Raw genomic sequence first — 16,126 nt, forward strand, 5'->3', positions numbered from 1 at the left:
GATGGTGAGGCTAATCCGATTAGTTGTTTGGTCCATAAAATGTTAGAAATCGTTGAAAAATATCAGTCAGTGTTTTCCAAATCCAAGACGACGTTAACTGCCATACATGACTAAAGCAGCAGGAAAATATTAACATTTAATCTTTTTCTTAAAGAATTACTCAGTTTGATCATTAACATGGTTAGCGGTTAATTCAATAGTTGACAACGAATCATGAATTTTACTGCAGTGTGGATAAACCGTTGTTCAAGAATAGTTTCCTAAAAATAGTTTCCATTTCTCCATTTCTGTTGGAAACATTTCTATCTATTTAAGATAGAGATTCTAGATATAAAATGTCAGCCACTTATATTCAGTGGCTGTCTGGTGTTAATGTATTGATGCTTGTGTGTATAAACCAGAGAAATCTACGACAGGCAGCAGCAGAGCTGACACAGCGGATTGTGAGCTGTAGTTTCCCCACAGGTAAACACAGTGGCAGCGTCTCTGGGTTCATTCCCGGGCGGTGGAGCTGTGGCAGAGGCGGACCGGCAGCAATTCGCCACATAGACATTTGGCCTCCCCCACCTAAAAAATCCTCGAAACACTATTGTAGCGAAGAGCAGCTCCGGATGAGCGACCCTAACAAAGACCAGCAGAATATCGAGCAAGAGGCCGAAGCGGTCGGTGCGACGAGATCGGAGTGTAACTACTAGCTCAAACTCTGCCGAAATAAGACGTTAGCAGAGCTGCTGTTGGGGCAAACAGTTTGAGGCAAGCATGAGGAATGCAAGCCAACCAATTAGACGCAGAGTAGGGCGGGTCTTATGAGAATAGATTTATATGGGTGGAACCCATGATAACAGAAGTTTGTTTTAGATCACAGTCCCAAGAACGGTATCAACATTTTTAACGTCACATCCCCTGTGATAGCGTCAAACAAAACAACAAAACTTTTCTCACTAAATTACGATGATATGTATTTTGTAACAAAATACTTCCACGCATTGCTATGAGCAGGATGAATATTCACTCACCGCCTGAAGAGAGGACATTTTAACCTATATTTACGTTGAGTATAAGAATTGACTGGTTGGAAGTTTCATATTGAAATAACAATATTTTAACATCATCATAGTGTGAGAAATAACACTATAATGACGTATTTTCAATATATGAAATGAACCTGTTTGATACAAATGTTTTTCTATCATATTGTTTTTTTCCTGATCTATCAAAAATGTTGGTAAGATTACAATATCAACGTGTCTCATTAGGAAAATAAACGTTTCCTGCTAAAAATGATACTTTGATATCTTTGTCAGAAGAAATCAAGTGAAACTAATCCTTTAACTCAGGGGATCTCGTGGTGTTAACGTCCACAGCGCATATGCAGGAGGCTAGTGGACATGTAAACCCACTCATTATGATTTGAAAAATGATTTACAAAATAAGAGTTTTAAATGGCTCACGTTTTCCATTCATAATGATGATGTTCAGTGTTTCTAATTATCGTTCATCGTCCCTTGTGCCTCCGATCCCTGGCTTCCTGTGTGCCGCTGGTACGAAAGATAAAGACTTTTGTTCAAAACAAAACGAATGCCTCACTAAAGACATCGGAAACATCTCACAAAACAATTGCAGACTGATTCTGGAACGTCGCCGCTTTTCGTGCTTCATGAAGCACAAAACAGCACGATCAGCGCCTGACATCATTTGAGAGAGAGGTGGGGGGGGGGAGAGATTTCCTGCTGTATACGCTCCTCTGGTTGCCTGCCAACCACAAGATGATGATGATGATGACGATGATGTTGATGATGATGATGGTGAATGAGGTAGAGAAAGAGAGGGAGAGAGAGAAGTGTGCGAGAGGAGACCAGGCGAGAAAATGACAAATAAAGTAGAAGAGTGGCTGATGGGAGTGTCCACCAATGTCCAATTAGCATGCTGTGTGTGTGTGTGTGTGTGTGTGTGTGTGTGTGTGTGTGTAAGTAAGTAAGTAAGCGCCCTTGAGGGTTCCATTGCGGTTTTGAGTGGGTGTGTCTTTGTACACAAATGTGTATAATTAATGCTTGTAAGCACAAATGAATATGCATAATATAATAATGTATCTGCATATGTGTGCGTAATCGTGCTTGCTTCCAGGTTAGAGCAGGTTTTTTTTGTGTGTGTGTGGAATTGTACGTGTGTATGCACATGACATAACAATGTGTGTGAATTAATGTGTGTGTGTGTGTGTGTGTGTGTGTGTGTGTGTGTGTGTGTGTTTTATGCTGTGGGGTAAGTGACTCAATTAATGCACAGTGTTTCTCCGGATCGTCCGAGTGTTAACAGTATGCTTGTATTCGTGTGTACACATTGTGTGCGAGTGTGTGTGTGTGTGTGTGTGTGTGTGTGTGTGTGTGTGTGTGCGCTTGTGCTACTGCAGAACCTGATACTGCTTCCATGAGGTCCGTCTGCGTCATCTGAGGGACTCCCCAGCTCTCTGATTGGATCTTTACTCTCCCAGTAGTGTTCTCAGGATCACATTGATTTCGGCCTGGCGATGAGAAACAACCGCCTCCCTCTGCCTGTTTACATCAGCTCAGTCCTCTGTGGGCTGCGCTAACGAAGTGTCTGCCAACAGCCTGGGTCAGCCCAGTGTAAGAGAGGCAGGGTGGGGGGGGGGGGGGGTCCTTATCAATGCCTGCACTGTACTGCATCCAAAATGCAATCTCTGGGGAAAGGAAACACGGGGGAGTTATCTATCATTCACGGAGGTTTGTTTTGATTCCAGTCGATCCCGCCATGTATTTCTTAAGTTTTGAAAGATAATTGAGTATGTAAACTCTGCGGGCGGATAGTTTTTCTTGCCCTGGAGTGATGTTTTAAGCAGCAGTGAGAGGCTGTTGTGTGTTTTGTTTTTTGCTCGCGTGCGTCACGGTGAAACAGGCGATGGTTTGTGTGGGAGCTTTGATAGGACATTTTTAGCCAAAAACTCCATGGAGGAGAATTGGAATCAGTGTCCGTCAATTTAAAGTGACTCCCCGTATACTGTTGAAGGCCATTTTCAAATGGCAAAAGCTACTGCGAAACATTGCAATGTTTGTTAAAGCTATTACAAGAAACTTTTTTAAAAAATTTTGTCAATTCTGGTGGCCCCCCTTGCACAAAATGCGACACAAGTGAAACTTCAAATCATGTATTCAACATACAGTTCATTTACAGCACAAAGCACACCAGTATTAGTCCCGACATACCCACACACCAAGCTGCCGCCCTGAGTTTATCTTTTTGCTACAATTGCAGTTATTCTTGAAATAGTCCCAATATGTTGATTTTTGGATAGGCCAACGAAACTGAACACTTGGGGATAATGTTTGCGCGAAGGAGAAATGTATTTACATACTTGTGAATATTTCCATCTCAAATTGCAATGGTCTGTCTTCCATGCAAATCGAGCATTTGCTAGACCCCTCCCTTGAACAGCAATCATCTCATCGTTGCTTAGCTCATTGTAATTGGGTGCGACAGGCGTGTCGAGCTTTGGATTTCTCTGCATGTTGACGTTCAGACGCTGATGGAAGGGAGATGGCTATCAGGAACCGTTCCACCGCGAGCGGTCGATTTGAACGCTTTAGTGTTTCATTATCGGTGGCGGAAGACACTGACCAGGGAAGATCTTATTACAAAAGCCACTGGAAAAGGTTTTTGTTCTTTTATAGATGGGATTAAATTCTGTGTACGTGCTTTGTCTCCCCAGGACCCGCGGTTTAACGCTGAAGTGGACTTGATCACAGGTTACAAAACCCAGAGTATCCTTTGCCTTCCCATCAAGAACCACAGAGATGAGGTAAGACTACATTCACTCGAACGTTGGATTCTGTGCAGAGTGGGCAAGCTTGCGTTTGATGACTTGCAGTGGATCTGAAACCTGACGGATAGTGGTTTATCTTGTAGCGTAGGGGCCAAAAACACATACTCGTAAGGTTAAAGTCTTAAATCTTAAGTTGGGTGCCAGACAGGGGAATAATTCAACCTGTCGTTCTTTTCTTTCAATATGAAAAGGAATAAAATATAGAAAATCTGAAAGTATCTGTATAACAAACAAAATCAAAATACTGGTAACTGGTCACCATAACATCTGAAAATGCAATGTTAATTAATTAATGATCAGTCACAAACCAACCAAGAATCAAAACACTTCAATCACTTCAGGAAGTAATAACGTTCATCAAGCAACAAATCAACATATTTCAATGGCAGTATCGAATGAAATCTAATTACAAGGAAAGAACAAAAATCACATTCACCATAAAAAAACTAAAAAAGCAAGTGTGTATGTAATATGTATGTAGGTGTATATTGTGGGGGGGTAGGTGGAGTAAATGGGGCAGATGGAGACAGGGAACAGGGTGAGGGGTTTGTAGGTTAGCCTTTGCCTGGAGAGCGACAGGCAGAGACCACTTATCCTAACACAAATAACATGGTGTGCTTTCAAATGTATTACCTGCCACAGGAGTTATGCTCCCGGTCCTTTCCGTCAATCGACCCATCAATTTGTGTGTTTCTGTGTTTTTTGTGCTCCTGTGATTCCTCCGTTCTGTCCATCACAGGTCGTCGGAGTGGCTCAGGCTATCAATAAAAAGTGTGGCGAGGACGGTGCCTTCACTGACCAGGATGAAAAGGTTTGTAAAGGTTTGGATCGGGTGTTTGAGTTAAAAAAAAAAAAAAAAAGTGTCATAGGAAACATTGCTTTTGAATGATGTGTGGACAGATCGCCTTACATCTGTGTGCAGAGACACAGCCTCAGCTGAACTGACCCTTTTTGTCAAACAAGATACACCGCTTACAAAACGGTCTTCCTTTACCTCCGTCCATCTTTCTCCCGTATGTGGCCTTCCATCTTATCATCTGTCATCTTCCTCTGCTCCGTCTTCGCTGATGTATCTTTTTTCCATTCGAAAGCCCAGTCTTGTTTCCTGTAATTCCTTCCTTTACTGTTCTTTGTACGCGGTGCTCAGATATTGTTCCCTTCCTCTCGAAAAAACAGGACTTCTCAGCCTACCTGGCCTTTTCGGGCATCGTCCTGCACAACGCTCAGCTCTACGAGACGTCGCAGCTGGAGAACAGACGCAATCAGGTGGGTGTGGATGTGTGTTTGCCGGAGGCTCGCGCACTCCACGCGTGCGGACACAGCTCTTGAACGAGATGTATTCCCCAGGTGCTGCTGGACCTGGCCAGTCTCATCTTCGAGGAGCAGCAGTGTCTGGAGGTTTTGCTGAGGAAGTTCGCGGGAACCATCTTGTCCTTTATGCAGGCTCAGGCTTGTACCGTTTTCATCACCGACGAGGACTCCATGGTCAGCCCACACACACACACACACACACACACACACACAGGCACATATACACACCAACATTATCAGAAGAAATGCATAATTTACAGTGGCTTGCAAAAGTATTCAGCCCCCTTGAACTTTTCAACATTTTGTCACATTACAACCACAAACATAAATGTATTTTGATAGGATTTTGTGTGATAGACCAATAAAAGGTGGTGCATAATTGTGAAGTGGAAGGAAAACGTGGTTTTAAAACATTTTTAAAAATAAAAAAGCAGAAAAATGTGGCGTGCAAAAGTATTCAGCCCCCCTGAGTCAATACTTTGCAGAACCACCTTTTGCTGCAATGACAGCTGCAAGTCTTTTGGGGTATGTCTCTACCAGCGATACACATATAGAGACTGCAATATTTGCCTTGCCTTTTTGACTTGCAAAATAGCTCAAGCTTAGTCTGATTGAATGGAGAGTGTCTGTGAACAGCAATTTTCAAATCTTGCCAGAGATTCTCAATTGGATTTAGGTCTGGACTTTGACTGGGCCATTCTAACACGTGAATATGCTTCGATCTAAACCATTCCATTGTAGCTCTGGCTGTATGTTTACGGCTCGTTGTCCTGCTGGAAGGTGAAACTTTGCCCCAGTTTCAAGTCTATTCCAACAGGTTTTCTTCCAAGATTGTTCCTGTATTTGACGCCATCCATCTTCTCATCAACTCTGACCGGCTTCCTTGTCCCTGCTGAAGAAAAGCATCCCCACTGCATGATGCGACATAAAAATGTAGAATATATCCAGATACATCCTATTTTCATTTAAATGAGCTTTTTAAAATAGTGGGGGGGGGGGGGGACACAGTGTGCAGTGCATGTTTTGGATCAGCAATGAGTCACTCGAGTGGTTGCTGTCACCGGTGTTGATACTTCTGAGGAAAACCGACAGTCTGTGTCGGTCTGTAACAGTTTCTCAAGATAGTTTGCCAGTAACTACTGTTTATTTTCATATTGAGCAAAGTGGAGACATGCGTTTTGCACAAAGAACGAATGAACTAACATTTGCCAAAATTCCCAGAAGGCCTAAAAAAGTAAGAATTTGTCATAGAAAGTGTTTCATCAGTTTCTCCCCGCTCAACAACTCACAAAATTGAGTGATTTTGTAAGGGAGTCTAGGAAATATCTCTCTCTGAAGCTGATTTGTCATATCCTACTATGTTATAACTATGATATAAGATATAAGTTATCCTGGCAATTTAAATTAATGCGAAAAACATGAATGTCTAACGCCATTAAGAATGATATCATTATGTAGTACCCCCAACTCTGCTTGGAATCCTGATGCTGAATCTAACTTTCCCAACCAAAGGCAAGTGCCCTACGAGTCGATTACCGAGTGCAGTGGAGTTCCGCAGTCTCCTCCAAATACCTAAAGTTAGAATTGCTCAATTCCGTTTTTCCCTGTCTGCTCTCGATAATAACTGTTATAAACTGGTAGGCAAGACACATATGAACTTTGATTGCATTTCCATGTAGTGATAATCATACATTTTCATCCTTGATCTGTGGAACTGTAATGCACTCGGTAATCGACTTGTCGGGCTTCCCCACAAGAGGAAGCTGCTGGAGTGGTGAGTTGTGTTCACTTCACAATAGAAATCCAGTTTGGTGCTGTTCTGAGCATTATTTGTGGCTATGAGTGGCTTTGATGGGGGTTTCAACTTGGAGGCATATACTACAAGGTATTGTTATTGTGCGGCCTTTTCTGAGGTTGCTAAACTACGTAAGCTTGCAGTCTGCAAAGTTGATCTCTCGAGGGGAGGTCTTACTCGATGTCACGGTGTGTTAGACCATGGATTAAATTTACACCGGAATATCCCTTTAATCACAGTGAAAGCCACCAAATGGAAACCATCTCTGCCCCTTTTGTCCTCGCCATTGTCATGTAGTAAGTGGAGTGAATGTGTACCGCAGTCAAAACGATTAGAGATTAGAGTAAGTATTATGGTGGCTTCTGTGCATCTCCATGCCTCCCCCCCACCCTCAAAGGTTCCATCCAAGGTGGGCGTTTGGTTGGGTAAACATTTTACGGATGACTCAATTATTTAATGTTTTAATGGAACAATCAAATTATATTTATTTCGGCAGATGTGTCTTCTGAGAGAAAAATGTGTCCTGCACACACCAAGGGACTCACACACACACACGGCACAGCGCGTGCTTGAACATAACAACAAGCCCTTTGTCACGATAGTTTGACTAACACTTCACTAACATTTGTTACCCACAACCCCAAGTATCTGACAGGTCTGCTGTCCAGACTTGTCTGAGGTGCCGTAAATACTGTTACAGAATAGCATGTTATTGTAAGTGCCGATGCCACAAAATATCAACTTCAGCGCACATTATTGCCCATTCAGCAGCTGGTGTGTGGGCATGCCCTAAATGTAACGCTGAGGGGCGAAATCTTTTATTTAACGTTGACCTCATTGGTCTCTTGATGAAAGATTTAAGCGTGCAGGATGTTTTATTTCTCCGGGGTAAGTTATATATTTTAAGATTAGCTACTCTAACCTACATCGCTGCACCGCACCAAGTCGTGTCCAACCTCACCACCAATCCCAACAAAGAGGTTTCATAATTCATTCCACCGGGCTGATGGCTGGCTGCGCTGTATTTGGAATTACTCTGAATGTTGGGCTCACAAATGATCAACGATGGCAGCAGGATTCAATATTTGTGTTTAGGTTTGGGGTTAACTGGATGGGGAATGCAATGCCACTGGAGTGGTTTGTGTTAGGCTACAAAAGCATGGGTGTTTAACTGTGCCTGGTATTTATTATAGCCATGTGAGACTCATTGAGATGAAGGCTTTTAATAACAGATGTATTCAAAATACTGTCAAGATGGATTAACCCAAAATCATATCGCTTCTAGTGCAGCGGTCTGGAAGTCAAATTAGCTTGAGGCCACCACTGGTAGTTTCATCTCATGGGGGGGGGGGGCAATGCAGCATTCAAGTGTTATAAGAAAGTGCAATATTTCACAGTTGCCTACGATGCAGACAGATGCTTGGCAACACTCGTCTTTCTTCATATTTAACAAAAGAAAACCATGCAAACAGAAGTAAACATCTGTACAACGTTTGGATTTAATTGTGCAAATCTTTTTTTCCTCATACATAATAATAATAATAATAATAATAATAATAATAATAATAATAATAATAATAATAATAATAATAATAATAATAATAATAATATTTAAATCTTGCATAAGGCTTGCTGTAGTGACCAGTGTTCCTGGTGTTACATGGTGGTCGGGTGTACACACAGTACTTGACTGTCACTGCACTTCAAAAAAAAATAAAAATAAAATCAATTGTCAGATGAAGGCTGCCTCGATTCCAATCTGCCGTGTCTACTCCAGCAGCAGGGTTGACTAACAAGACAAGATTTGTTGTCACCTGTTTGGCAATGTATTGGATTTAAAATCAGAATAGGGAAGCTCTAGATGACAGTACATATCCATGCACTACTTTTAAACTATTCTATTTTCCATGTTAAGGTACTTAGATATGGCTACGGATGCTTGTATATTATGTCTGGCACATTGGGTGAAATGGGTTTGAAAGTGTATGAGGGGCCATTTTCACCCCAGAGCTCCCTCGCGGGCTCATCTGTCCCTGCTGTTAATAGTGTCTGATGTGGATCCTCCGTAGTAACACGATATTGCCATTGAGTTTTTTGCTTGTGAAAAAATAATTTCACTGCTGTGAGCGCCACAAATGGAATTTAAAACCCACAAGACCATTCACAGCCCCGACAAATATAAAGCCAAAACCATCCGCGTCAACTACATCAGAGGACAATTAGAAATGTAATCTTTCAACGATTAGGGTGAGCCAACTCTTTATCGTAATGAATCAAGACATTTTATTCCATGTATGCGCTGAGCTGCATTGGCTCTGTCAACAAGCCACTTCATTATTCTGTATGCATGCGCCTGTCCCTTTCGTGACCTCAGGGATGCCAGACCAGCTGTCTCCCTTTTATTTTATACCCTCCCCCCCACGTCTCTCTCTTCTCTCTCTGTCCTTACTAAACATTTACTCTGAGATTAGGAACTTTTACGGGCTTCGTCTGCCAGACAGCCCTCTGTATACAGGTGTCAGTGTTAAATGTCTGTAGTTTCTCCAGCAGGACCCACAGGTCGGTGGATTTGATCTTAAGCTTTTCTCAAGGAAAGGGGCTTTCCTGTAGGAAGCATAGCAAATGACAGCGCTTAGTCGGTTGACCGCACCAACAATAATGCATCACTTTTGAAGACTTTGGCCCGAGTCGGCTCACTTCACTTAACTGAAGTGTGGGGCATCTGTTAAGAAACAGCGATTTGCATGTGTCAGCATGTGTGTGTGTATGCTTGTGTACAAATATATTGTACAGAGCGTTTGTAATGTACTTGCATTGTGCTGTACATGCACACCTATAAGTGTGCATATCACAGTCATTGGTTTGTGTTTTGGTGGTATCTGTTTGCATACGTGCATAATGCCGATGCATAGTACCATGTTTGAGTGTGCTGTCTTTTGTATGGTGAGCATGATTGTGTGTGTTTTGGGTTTGGGAGTGAGATTCGTACGTGACAGGGTTTGACATCTGGCTCGCATCAGGGATTGTTTTCATCACGATTATTCAATTAATGGTTTGGTCTATAAATTGTCCAAAAAATGTGCAAAATGCTCGCCACAATTTCCCAGAGCCCAGTCCAACAGTCCCACACCCAAAGACTGTCCATTTGCTATCATACATGACAATGAAAAGAAGAAAATGTGTACATTTAAGAAACTGGAACCAGCAAAACATTTGACATTTTCACTTGAAAAGTGACTAAAAGAAAATAAATCGAAAAGTTGGCAATTTACGTTTGAGTGACTCATCAATTGATCAAGTAGTTTTAGCAGCTCTAATGTCGAGCTACCGCTTCCTTTTACTTCTTAGAGAGGGACCTGAATTAAGTAGGTCACTTGTTAGAAAACAACCGATATGGGTCAGTCTCAGATTGAATTCCTATCGTTTTCTTTTCCCAATGTTCAACTCCACTATTAACACAAAAATCACAACGGATTGTTGTGTCATGTTATGGCTTAAGAGAATGGCTGGAGGTCCATAATATAGCATGAGCAGAATGCATGAGCTTAATGTATATGCCTGTGACTCAAGAAAAATCCTTACAGACATTACCAATTAACCATTCACTTGTCCTTTCCTGACGGATCCTTCCAAAGTATATAAGACGACAAGCACGATTTATTCCAATATTCCTGCACTCATGAAAAAAAAATTCCATTGTCTGGTGTCATCCTGTTATAAACTTTCCCCCTTGCCAAAAACCCCAATAAATGTCATAACAATGGCAGGTCCTATTTCTGTTTAAAACAGCTTTATTACCCTCACCTAGATAGATCGAGGTGAACTAATTCCACAGAGTGAAGGTGTCCGTGTGTGTGTATGTGCACGCAAGGGTAAGGGGGGCACATTTTTCCAAAACGAATAGCCTCGTCCATCTTTAACATCCTGTCCCCACGTCTTAAAAATGGAAAAAGGATTCTTCGCGAGGGGTTGTGAGTGCAGGTTGAGAGAAAACAAGTCCCTATAAGGTGGGGAAAAGACGAAAGGCGTGCTGGAATGTTGAAATAAACTCTCCCTCTGGCGGGACCTGAGGGGTAATAGATCAACGTCCCTTTTCTTCATGCTTGGAGACGTGTTTCAGATGGTGTGCATGTAGCACTTGATGTTGGGTTTAGCTCTAACGGTTAAATTTGAGGGAATGAGGAAGTTGATGCAGCCAGAAAACATACATGATGGACCTGCAGCAAAGCATGAAAGTCATTCTCTTTACGTACCAGCTACATCGCTCGGTCTGTAATATCCCGCACAAATACATTTACTTTCTATTCTTTTCGCAGAACTCCTTCTCCAGTGTCTTTCACATGGAAAACGAGGAGCTGGGTGAAGTCCTTGATGCCCCCAAAAGGTAAGCGATCGCCCTCAGCTGAAACCCGTTATTGAATTAATAGTCCGACAGATAAGTCTTGAGGCGTACTCCAACTGTTTCCACCAGCTGTTAGCACAGATGTCTCCCTGAATTTGTCAACTACATTAGAGGCCCCTGGGAGACATTTGTGTATCAGGCACCTTCATACGGATGCATTATCATCCTATAGATTCAAAGGACTAGCACAAAACTGTTTTGGCCGTATTGATGTTGTGCCCTTATTGTGCCCATTCGGTCACTTTGAATTGCAAAAGAAAAGACGGGCCAAAGTGGCTCAGTCCAATAATAAGTCAGCAGAGCTGATTTGGAGCCCCGTGGGATCTTTTTGAGGTAATCCGCCTCCTTCCCCGTTGAATTCCCAGACACTTGATTGACTCGGCTTTCGGCACAAAGCTCTTGTTCTCATTAACTGGGCTTTGCTGGCTCAATATGTGGTCTTTGGGGTTGATTTGACAGCTCCTCAGTCAAAACCTGTATGTCATGATGAAGCAGGCAGTCTGAGGCATTTCCTAGAGGTTCTAACAATTGCCTGTCGTGCACAGACAGTTTTATTAGGTCAACATGCACTCTTATTGCATAGGACAGCTATATTAGTTGCACATGGGCAAAACAAGTTCTGCTACAGGGGATGGAGGTGTGCAGTCCAGTCCTATTTAGCCAGAAAATATTTGCTCATGTTGCCTGTGTAGATATTTGCAAAACATATTACAGGTTACATGTGAAGAATTATTGAAACATTACAGCATATAGCTACCTTCATATCCCAGCCATTAACCAGTGACCATTGTTGAGACCATTGTTGCATTGTTGATGTGTTTTTCCAATAAACTCTAAAATCCTTTTTTCTGCTGGAATAATATTCCTTTTTCATCCCCCATGTTTCCCACAACATATGTGCATGTTTATGCGGCCTGGTAGCCAAATGGTCACACGGCATGCAACTTGATAACAACTCCAACATCCCCGCTCCAATTCATGCTGGGGACCTTTTATTGCATGTCATGCCCCTCTCCACTTATTTCCTGCATGCCTCTTCATGATCAGCTGTCGAATACAGGCTAAAATGTGTGAAGGGGAAGAAATACCAAGAATTGGAGCAAATGTGTTGGTTGGCAGGTTTATACAAATACCTCAAAATGGATTTCCACGGAACTTGGATCGAGGATGGTTCTTGGCCCAGAATAGTCCCAGGATGCTGTTAACTCACTATCCATGAATCCAGACGATGCATTAAATTTTATTCCTGATAATGCTACATTGTGAACAACAAATCTGTATTGAAGTATTTATTAAAGGAAACTTGCTATCGAGACAGAATGAAAAATCTGCAGGTCACCGTTTACCAACCAGTCATCAGTACTTTCAGCTGCAACAAGACCAATCCTTGACACACAGATTTCAACAATCAAAGCTTCAAACTTGATATTGGTGAATAAACTACCTGGGCAGCTGTCAAGAATAATCAGCCCTGATTTATTCCTTATTCTCGCGTGATGATGACAGATGGTGCTTCACCGTTCAGGAGAGAAACCATAGAAATGAACCACTATTTAGTTGATAGGAATTTTGTAGATCAGGATGATGTGACAGGGCTTTACCCGACCCGGGATTTGGTCAGGTGAATCAGATTTTACTGACAGGGCTGTCAGAGCAGGACTGTTGGTACACATTTTGGCGCCCTAGGGTAGAATCTGATTTGGTGCCCCTAAACAAGCTGACCAGCATTATGATACTCAGTGTCCACTTACTAGCTTGTTGGAGCTTTGAACCATATCTCCCAGCTTTCATTACAAGACTGTTGAAAGCAGAGAAAAACTCCTTCCACCGACAAAGAATCATATTGAAAGCTCAGGGAAAAAAACCTAGTAAGTTGATTTTGAATTAAGATTTTCTATGTGGAAATGTTTTTTTTTGTTTTTTCTAACTGTCCTATTTGGTGCAAATTAGTTGAACGCAATGTTTTAGAACACAGAGTTGGCTATGATTACCAAAGCCAATCCAGTGTCATAACAATTATCCCCCCAGGAAATTATCATTTCTAGGCGAGATAGAGAAGAAAAGCGATAGAAACAACAGAGGACAAGGAGGCCGGTAAGAGACTCTAACGATTTAAGGATGCATAGGCAGGATGAACAGAGGTTTGGGATGAGAAAAAAGGGACTGAAGGAGGCTTTAGCTGCACAGCTCCATGACATGAACTCATGCTCCAGCCAGGAGGAGTAAATAAGCAGTAATCTGATTTAAGATGCAATGAGATAGAAAACCCTGCCTCCTCCCAGGCGCCCCCCCCACCCCTCGTCTCCAGGGTGGTCTGGCCTCCCCAGTTGCTACGCAGCGTCTAAAATTCAATCTTAATCTCAGCTGAAGCAAGAGAATTGGTGTGTGTTTGTATGTGTGTACAGTTGTGCTTGCTGTATACTGTATACGTGTTTATTTACCAATATGGGACCTTTATTGGTCTTAAATAGGTTTCCAAATACTTTATCGGAAGCTTCTCCATCCTAACAAGTATATCATGCTGGAGGACACACTGAACAGAATGAATACCTCAAAATGATCTTACAATTGCTTCAATCAAAGGCGCCCAAGGAACGCCACAAAGAGGTCGCCTGGAGCTCTTTGTCATGTTTTACCGGGCCTTTCCTGAGTAGTTTTTTTGCAACATGGCAGGGTGCAACGTTCTGCTGGATGGGCTACTGCCATCGCCACGAAGGGGTCAACAGAGTCTGCGACAATGTTCGGATCTCGGTGCTTGTCAAGAGGCAGACCTAAAAACTGTCGCCGTCCACCGTTGTTGGCACTTGCGTTGGCCAAGTGATGTCATCAATATAAGCCAGCGAGCGCTGTTTGGGGCGGCGTGTCAACATTTGTAGGCTTGAAACCACCAGATACCTTTAACGAGATGCTGGAACATTTCCCAGCCACGTTTGTTGTGTCTGAACACTGCAAGCTGAAACATGCAGTATTTGCCTGACCCTAAACATAACTGGACCTTAAGCACAGTGTTATCACAACATGAAAATGGAAATTGCGCCTAAAGAAACCCTAAAGTTGCGACATAAGGAAATGTTACGATCACAGGTAATGATATATCTTTTCTTTTTTTAAATATCTGTATATCTGCACTGTGAACAGGTCTACAAACAAAACTTTCAGGTTCAGGTTTTATTTTATTGACTCTCAGATATAAAGCTAAGAGGCAAAATATCAATAAAACCTGACAGAAAACACGGTTGGTGACCCTTTTTTATATTGGGGAAACAAATGGACCTGTCAGATCTTGTGAGCTCCTGGTTTTGAAACTGAGATTTAACGTATTTTCCCTGGGTCTGACTGACATTTAACTAAAGCTAGTGTGTCTGTGTTTGCAAGCAGAGCTCAGTGTGCAAGTGAGCTCTGTAAAAGAAAGGAAATAGAGGCCATTGCGAAGATCCCCGCCACTGTCAGCGATGACACAAACCAGATGTCTTAACTTGTCTCGTCCTCCACAAGGTCTCATTTTTACAGCCGGCTCTCATGGCCGTTTCTCCCCTGTTTAGATCTAATAACTGACTTCAGATACTGATGTGTGTGTGTGTGCGCTGGATTCCTCTGGGATGGCTGCGATATGGTAAAAACCGGGCAGTTCCTCCAACAGGGCCAACATGGGAGGGGAGGGGCCCCGCAGGATGTTAGCTTTGACCGGCTGGAACCGCAGGAGGCTTTTTATAGTGGCATTAACCTCGGGCTGCGGCTCCTCAACGACAAGGCGCCTGTTTCGCCAGGAAGTTCAGCTGAGCTGAACCAATCGCAGGAATGGCAGGCTGAGTGCTTTCAGGTCGACTAAGTTGGGCAAGTCAGTTTCCCTGGATCTGGAACTTGGGGCCCTGAATTGAAAAGCAAGCATAGTCCTGAGATGGTTTTTCAATTACGCCTGCAGCTAATCTGTGGCCTCATTTGAGTAAATCACAGAGAGCAGGAAAGAAAAACTTGGATTTTCAGTGTGTTTGGTTAATTAAACTCGAGCACAAATACATGTACTGTGCAGCATGAAAACATGGAGTGTGTGCGTGTGTGTGAGAGAGAGTTGAGGCCAGTCTGGAGAGAACACATTTTTAGAATTAGCCCGAAGGCTTAAAGTCATCCGAACTGAAACCGTTAGTGGAGGTATGTCGGAAATCGAGCAAAACACACACACATACACACACAGAAAGGCACACGCACTTATGTACTTATTTGTCGGAGGAGGTACTCAAGTTAGAATGCTGTCTAAAAATACTGTTTCCTGCATAGCGAATGATAAAATTAAAAAAGTAAAAAAAATACTGCAAAATGTACACGATGCAGCAAAAATACTCATCGTGCAACACCACTGCTTTCAGATTGTTATATTATTACATGTAGGGGAGTAGAAGCACGTATCAGCACAAAATAGAAATACTAAGTAAAATGTACAAAAAAAAAAAAGTACTCCACTCCACCACTGGTTTCCTGTCTCTCCCTTCTCTTCTCCCTAACACACACCCCCCGAAACACACCATTTGTCGTCCTTTCTCATATCCACTTGCACTCTCTCAAATGTCCTCCCTCTGGCTTACACACTCAGACTCCCACACACACACACACACACAGACAGTTACACACACGTCCCACCGCAAAATCCGCTGGCTTTCGCCTTAACCTCGTGTTATGTTTGTATATCCATTTTCCATCGTTCATCATGCAGTATTATAGCTGACTCTGCGGTCGGACTTGGAGCGGCTCAAGATAACAAAACAGCCGCTGAGCGACGTGACTGACG

At 42.6% G+C, this 16,126-nt stretch overlaps 1 protein-coding gene across 5 annotated transcripts in view; it reads left to right on the forward strand.

Moving 5' to 3' along the window:
* pde5ab (phosphodiesterase 5A, cGMP-specific, b) overlaps window positions 1-16,126 on the forward strand; it is a 73,076-nt gene that overhangs the window by 30,264 nt on the left and 26,686 nt on the right. For all 5 annotated transcript variants that reach the window (XM_037112903.1, XM_037112902.1, XM_037112904.1 and 2 more), the window contains 5 exons: window positions 3,722-3,811; window positions 4,575-4,646; window positions 5,012-5,101; window positions 5,183-5,320; window positions 11,258-11,325. In XM_037112903.1, coding sequence (XP_036968798.1) covers window positions 3,722-3,811; window positions 4,575-4,646; window positions 5,012-5,101; window positions 5,183-5,320; window positions 11,258-11,325 — 458 coding nt within the window. The remainder of the gene's footprint in view (window positions 1-3,721; window positions 3,812-4,574; window positions 4,647-5,011; window positions 5,102-5,182; window positions 5,321-11,257; window positions 11,326-16,126) is intronic.

The sequence above is a fragment of the Acanthopagrus latus genome, chromosome 10, assembly GCF_904848185.1.
Source record: "Acanthopagrus latus isolate v.2019 chromosome 10, fAcaLat1.1, whole genome shotgun sequence".
Taxonomy (NCBI): domain Eukaryota; kingdom Metazoa; phylum Chordata; class Actinopteri; order Spariformes; family Sparidae; genus Acanthopagrus; species Acanthopagrus latus.